The 7014-nt window shown below is 43.1% G+C and overlaps 1 protein-coding gene across 4 annotated transcripts in view; it reads right to left on the bottom strand.

Moving 5' to 3' along the window:
- RERE (arginine-glutamic acid dipeptide repeats) overlaps nt 1–7014 on the bottom strand; it is a 309682-nt gene that overhangs the window by 86349 nt on the left and 216319 nt on the right. For all 4 annotated transcript variants that reach the window (XM_019511789.1, XM_019511790.1, XM_019511791.1 and 1 more), the window contains one exon: nt 6265–6345. In XM_019511789.1, coding sequence (XP_019367334.1) covers nt 6265–6345 — 81 coding nt within the window. The remainder of the gene's footprint in view (nt 1–6264; nt 6346–7014) is intronic.

Genomic DNA, 7014 nt, shown 5'->3' with positions numbered 1-7014 from the left:
TTTTAAGACCGTTTCAAACCTTCCATTTGTTTTACTAGCCAATAAAATGGCGGAGTCTGCATTACGTTTAACCATCATAAATGTCTGCCCATGTAAAGTCGAGCCAAATCACAGCGAATACACATTATTGAACACCGTCAATAGATAAATATCTGGCCTCTGTAAACAGCTCTTAGCTCAATACCACTTAAGTCTACTGTAATCTCCATTTGAGCTTGGCTTCTACAAGAAGAGCATTTCATAAAAATGATGCTAGTGCACAGTGCAAAGTCAACCACTGCATGACTGGCTGACACGCATAGGAATACCTTGAGGACATGAGATACTAATATACTGAGATCCATTAACCGGCCAAGCTAGTCACTCTGTTTGGGGGGAGCAGGGAGGAGAGGGGAAAGGAAAAAAAAACCCACATACAAGCCAACATGTTTCCTACTGGACTTTGTTTGTTTGTTTGTTATGCAAACGAATCAACGGTTTCCCTTACGCAGGAAAATCAACTAACCCTTCCCGCAGCCTGTTGTTCAAACTGGACTAAAGCCCAGTTGGAGATCTGCTATGACTGCAGGAAAAAAAAAAAAAAAAAAAAGTGTTAGGCCATCAGATTTAATAGACTGAAGCCTACTCTGTGTTTTAACAAGAATAAAACCCTCCCTACTGTAATATCCATAGGATGGAAGCACTAGCAAGCGACGAGGAGAGCTGAAACCAAAAGAAGCGGTGGCTGTTTATATTGGCAGTCATTTCAAACTCTAATGGAAAATTTCAGCTCTGACTGCATCAGAGCTAAAAGAAGTTATTAGGGGAAAAGGTATGGCATTTAAACAAAAAAGAGCTTGCCTAGCTCATCTTTTGGAAATGCTCTGTGCTACAGCAGCAAAGGCAAGTCAGGAAATAAATGTGGCAGGACCAACTGTATATTAATATCTCACCATTAGGGGAATATACCATCCAAACAAAATATATTTCCTGTGGGAAAGGAGGACAGTGAGTAATAATGCCCCTGCCACATATACACAATTAAACTTCACTACTGGTGAAAATAAGTTATAACACCATATTTTAATGTGAAAGAGCTGATGCAGGACTAAGTCATCACTTTATATAGAGGGAGTAAAAAAAGTCCTCACCTAAGTAATTACTCCAGTCTTTTCATTAAAGGAAATTTGCTATTTGAACAAGTTCTGGTAAGGAAGAATCACTGCCTTTAATTTACTTACAAGTGCGTGGCACAGATAGTGGGCTGTTTGTTGACTTGCAAGCCTGCCTACAAAACTGACAGTACAGAGGACAAAAACTGAGCCAGCCTGTGTGTGTTAAGTGTGGTGACCTTTCCGAACTGCCGTTGCATTGCTGCAATACATCAGCACCGGATTTTTTTTTTTAAGAGTGGCTCAGGAAGCCAATACTGCTGATTATGTAACACTAGATTAAGCGCTCATGAGGCAAGAGTAAGACTGCTCATCTAAACCCCCAACCTGAAATTAAATAAAACTTTATCCTAAGACTTGCACTGCAGTTATTTTTGCTCCCAATACTAACCAAGCACAATATAGCTACTCTCAGCCATAAGTCTCAACAGCATTCAATTTGGGCAGAAAAAGATTGCTGCCAGATAAGCCAACAGTTTGCCTAAAGACATGGATAATGCATATTCAGTAGTTACGTGTACAAGTAACAGGACACATTGCAGGTGTTTTGATCTAAGGGAACGGACTATCTTCATGACTCTCATAAATGTTGTGGATTCCAAAGACTAAGCACAAAGGCATCAGCCAGGAAGCAAAATGGGTAGATTAATTGCCTTCTGTCTTGTCCCTTCTAGCTGGCCAAGCTAAAGGGAAGATGCCAACTGAGCCTCAGTGGCCCATGTGGACTAAACACTGTGCCCTCCACAAAGCCTAGCCATCCCCTCTTTATACCTTTCACTCTGCAGCCACGCAAGGCCTGTTGTGCTGCAGCCTGGCACGGGCAAGACGGGTCCCAATCATGGGGAAAACAAGCTGCGTTCTGTAAAAGTCACACTCGTTTAACATTTCCCAAAGGTAAGTTTCACTCACCTTTTAAAGCTGGCTAAGAGGAGCTACAAGAAGTTTAGGGCCTGACCCTGCGAGATGGCAAGCATTTCCACAATGTTTTAGTGGAGATTCTGCATCTTTCCAGGAAGCAATAGGCACCTTAACACCACTCTGATGAAAAAACATTGCCCTTAAGTGTCTTACCCATGGCCCCACAGACCGGCAAAGACCAACAAAAAAAATTTTTTTAATTAAATAAAAATGACCCCAGCACTAAATCTGACCATGTCCCCTACCTGACAGCATCACTCCATGTTCTCTCTCTCTCTCCCTCCTGTTCCAACCTAGGGATATTCCCAGTTTCTGGTATGCCAAATAGCAAAGTTGCCTAGCCTGTTTTTCAACTCCACTGCTTTCCCAACAGGAAGAAGGATTCCAGAGCGTACCTCCCTTCTGCCTTTCTCTTTACCACTGGTATAGCCCCAGCAGTGAACTCCCTACTTTAGAAGGGCACAGCATGATATGCTTCCAGTCTAGCAGGCCTGAAAGTCTCTCTCTCAGGCCTCTCACTATGAAATTTCAGGTAACTTAATGCTATCGTCTGGGAGATGCGGAGTGAAACAAAGGCTGGTAATAGGGGCTTACAAATTCTCAAACAAAGCCTCTAACAAAAGTACCAGATACAGAAAATGTCCAGTTCAAGCCAAAGCAAAATGGACAAAAGTGCTTTCTCTGCATCTGCAAACCTTAAGTAAAATTTTCCAGAGGCTCTAAGCCATTTAGGGCCTAAATGCCATTTTCTAAAATGACTTAGACTTAAGTGACAAGTAAATGGGGTTTTGGGAGGTGGGGAGGGCTGCAAATGTTATACTGGGGAGGTAGTGGGGGAAGAGAAAGAGTCAAAAACACTGCTCCCAGGAGTCCTGGATTCCAGAACTGATGTTTTCATTCTATCAGTGTATTAAACAGAAGTGAAAGGGAAAATATTCATGAGGAGGTGGGGGAAAAGATGGATAGAAGAAAGGAGAGAGAAATATGAAGTTAAACTACAAAAATGATATTAAACCAAATTTACATACAGACTCCTTCTCTAGGGCACCACAAGGTTAACATTTACTGATCCAACTAAACCTCCATAAACTTGTTAGCTCGCTTTAATCAACTTCAGCATTCCCTTTCAGCAGGGGGCATGCTCAGATAAGAACTAGCTTTAGTTCCTGTGTCTCTTGCTCATAAAAGCTGGAGGAGAATGCTAAAGCTATTTATGCACACGCCCACTGGGAACCTCTCTCAGACATAATTGCTTTGAAATAAACTGGGAGAGAGATGATCTAAATACACAGCTTTGATATACAGTAAATATGTTCTTTCATCAGGATCTTCTTTTCCTTGCTGCTTATTCATTTAGAAGAAACTGTCACAGCTGAAATGCACAAATTGGTAAATACAAGATTTGCTTTAAAAGGTGCATGATACATGCGCTGGGACAGGGGAAGAAATAAAGGCATCCCTCAAACAGACATTTCTTTAGTGTGCTCGTGGGAAATGAAGCACAGTCAACACAGGCCTGAACGTTCATTTCTTAATTCTCATCAGTGCCGCTCTCTACCGCTCTGGCCAGTTAAGGGGGCCTTAAGGTTTCCACAAGTTCTCTGATCAGATCCCTTATTTGAATTATCCCTTGGAATAATTCAACTACAGAGTCTGTACAAAAACCAGAATGGGCACTAGCCGGAAGTCGCTCGCTCTACAGGCAAATTGAACGCAGGCATCCACGAGGGTGTACGTGACAGAGGAGTGATACTAGGAAGGTTTGCCTTCAAATCCGTTTTGCAGACTTTAACGAGCAAAGATTTATGACAATTTTCATAGCAGTCAAGGGAAAACCTTGGCCCTCATCCTCCAAGACACGAGGGATACTGGCTCTGACAAACTAGGAGTTTGTAGGACCTGCAACCTTGTTTTCACCTGGGGCAGGTCACTTCAGGAATGGATCCAACTCCTTTTAAAACAGGTTTGGCAGAAGTCGGGTACAGCTACCATAGTTGTCTTGCCCATATAGTTCTCTATACCTCCTGGTGGTCTAGTGGCCTGGACTAGCAGAGACCTTTTCAGGGTTAGTGGCATGTTATTTCATACTGGAAGGGAACAATAGCAAGCAAGGACTCTGGAGCCCTTTCTGATCAAAGAAAGATACAGCAGACCTAAATCTGCAGCTGTATGACTGGCAGTTGTCCTTGTTCCACTCCAAGGGAAAAACAGCAAACTCAAGGAGTCAAACATTAGCTAATATGGGCTTGATCGTGAACTCTTTACTCAGGCAGAACTTCTACTGAGAGTTTTGCCTGAATAAGGCATGCAAGGCCAAGCACTGAAAAAGCAGAAGGGAGACCTGTGGGCAAGAATAGGAAACACAGATTAAACAATCTGTCGTAGGTCAAAGGTTACTTGTAGATCAGTTACCACTAGGGGCTAAAACAGCCTGCTCAATACCATCTACATGCTACTTCAAATTGCTTGGACTTAATGCTTAATCTTCCCTGTACTAAAAGTTTAGGCCTAACACAATAAAAATGTAATGCTTGAACAGTGATGGCCTGTCTCAAATTTCACATAGCTTGCAACTTTGCAGAACTTTGAGAGAGGACACAAGGTCTGTGAAATTCAAGTTCAAAAGCGAGTCAGACTGCACAGCACAGGAAAGCAGGGTCAGATGCATGCCCCTGGTTCTCCAGACTTCCATCTGTCTTTCCTTCTTTGCTCTAATTGTTTCTCTTTGGGAAAGCAGGAATGCACGTTATTTTTAAAAGTACATGTCATAACAGATGCAGCTGAAATTAAGGCGTATTTTTAAATAGATTGAACAATCAATTACTTCACTTGAAGCAGAATGCTTTTCTGCCCTAGAAGCTAATCTGTCTTGAATACAATTTCAGGGAGTTAATTTGAAGAAAACCAAAGGGAGAACTGTTTATGCAGACTTCATGCTGGATTTGTTAAATGCTGTGAGGTTTTAGAGCACTTCAACCTCCCTTCTAGTATGTCATCTGGACCCACAGACAAATCCAAATCTAGTTACTGCGTCTGATACAGTAACAAGTATTTCCTAACGTTCCCAGAAAACCAGTTAATGCCTTTACAGACTGAGATACTCCCCAAGAAGCATTTCCCCCTTCCCCTTCCCCTTTCTCTTTGCCTTGAGTGACGTTATTAATTTTTTTACTCATCAGGGACTATGATTTCACAATCGAAATGTCACGGGCACACCTCTCAGGAGAGTAAAAGGAAACCATGTCTTAGAGCAGTCCCACAATGTACAACAGAAGTACTCGCAATGACAATGTTCCTCTCTCTCACCACGTTGTTGTGCACACGATATATTCTTCCTGTGATGTTTACAGAAATATGGCAAGTGCCACTTAGATACAAATCCTTTCTTCATCACCCAGAAAAAATAGCAGACCGAACTCCGTTTTCACTGTACTATCATAAATTCAGGGCAACAGTGCAGGCTGCTTCCCAACACCACCTTGCAAGTAGTTAAATGACACCTGCAGCACGGAAACCGAAGCTTCTAGAGAAGCGGGGCAATTAGGACTAATGGAAAACTTGTTCCCAGAGCTTCCCAAGCCCTCTTTCAAAGGGTCCGTCCGTCCCCAGCTAACTCCCTGCTCAAACGCCTGCAAGGGTTTTTTGCACTGGACTGTTATGAAGTCTGAAAGGAGCAACGAGCCTGAAAATCAATTTAGCAACTTGAGTCAGAGACTCGCTGTCCGAATGTTACAGGAGCGCAAAGAGTTAACAGCAACAACTAAATCCTACAGATCGTAAAAGCAGCCGCCACATACCTCCTTCTTCCAGATTCAATTAGATTTTGTTTTGATTTAGGCTTTTGTTAATTACCCGCTGCCATTTGAGCCTAAGTTGGTGACATAAATGAATTATCCCAACATAATGCCTGTATTTAAAATTAGATTTAGCCTCTATAAATACCACCCCCCCAACCACCACCGGCCGACTCCTTCCAGTAACAACAAGGCTACGAGAGAGACCCTCTTCCATACCCGATGCTTAAAAACTGCAGTAACCTTTGTCAGCTGTGGCCTTCTCTTCCAAACATCTGAGTCGGGGATTCAATTCAGGGTTAAAAGGAAACAGTTTCATAAGATCAAACAGCGAGAAGTGGCAGGAAGGGGAGGAAGAAAAAAAAAAAATGGCAAGTTACATAAAGTGCAATTGTACTTACAGTCTCCTTATTGGGAAGTAGCTCCTTTCGGATTCTGAAGAAGTTCTTTCCGTACTGTCTCAGCCCCTTAATGAAGCGTTTCTGTGTTAAAAGATAGTGAAAAAAAAAAAATCGGATGTCAGCAGAGAGGGGGGGAAAAAAAATAAAAAAAGAAAGAAAATCTCCTTAAATCAGCACAACGGCGGGGGTGGGGGAAAAATGTTCTTCGCTCCGGGATGGTGGATAAAAGGGGGAGACTATGTGCACGCACCCGGAGACTAAGACGGAAGAGAAACCGGGCTTTAGAAATCAAACCACCAAAAAAGAAAAGAAAAGGAAACCAGTGAATAAAACCTCCCCCCCAACAAATCTCTTAAGTGGGCTTGCTTTTAAAAATCCAACTTCCAGCTTTGGGAGCTGGACGCGGAGAAGGGAGGGAGGAGAAGAAAAAAAAAAGAAAAGAAAAAGAAGACAGGACCCGGAGATGCCACCAAACCTCCCTGGGGCCGGAGGAGTGCAGCCGGGTCCTGCCCAGGAAAAAAAAAAGAAGAAAAAAAAGAGAGAGAAGACCAGCTCTTTCTGGCTGGGAAAAACCAGGCAGGCAAGCGGCGAGGATGCCCGTGCTGGCAGGGGGAGCTGTCCGGATGGGTGCAAAAGTCCTTGCGCACGGGGGGAGGGAGGAAATAATAATAATAAAAGCCGTGCAAGCTGGTGTGAAGGCAGAACCCCCCCAAAAAGAGGTGCGAGGAAGTCCTTTGGGGGATGCACCCC

The sequence above is a fragment of the Gavialis gangeticus genome, unplaced genomic scaffold, assembly GCF_001723915.1.
Source record: "Gavialis gangeticus isolate Ggan-Ray unplaced genomic scaffold, GavGan_comp1, whole genome shotgun sequence".
NCBI classification, from domain to species: domain Eukaryota; kingdom Metazoa; phylum Chordata; order Crocodylia; family Gavialidae; genus Gavialis; species Gavialis gangeticus.
Note: the sequence above shows the minus strand (reverse complement) of the source record. Positions and strands in the feature narration are given on the sequence as shown.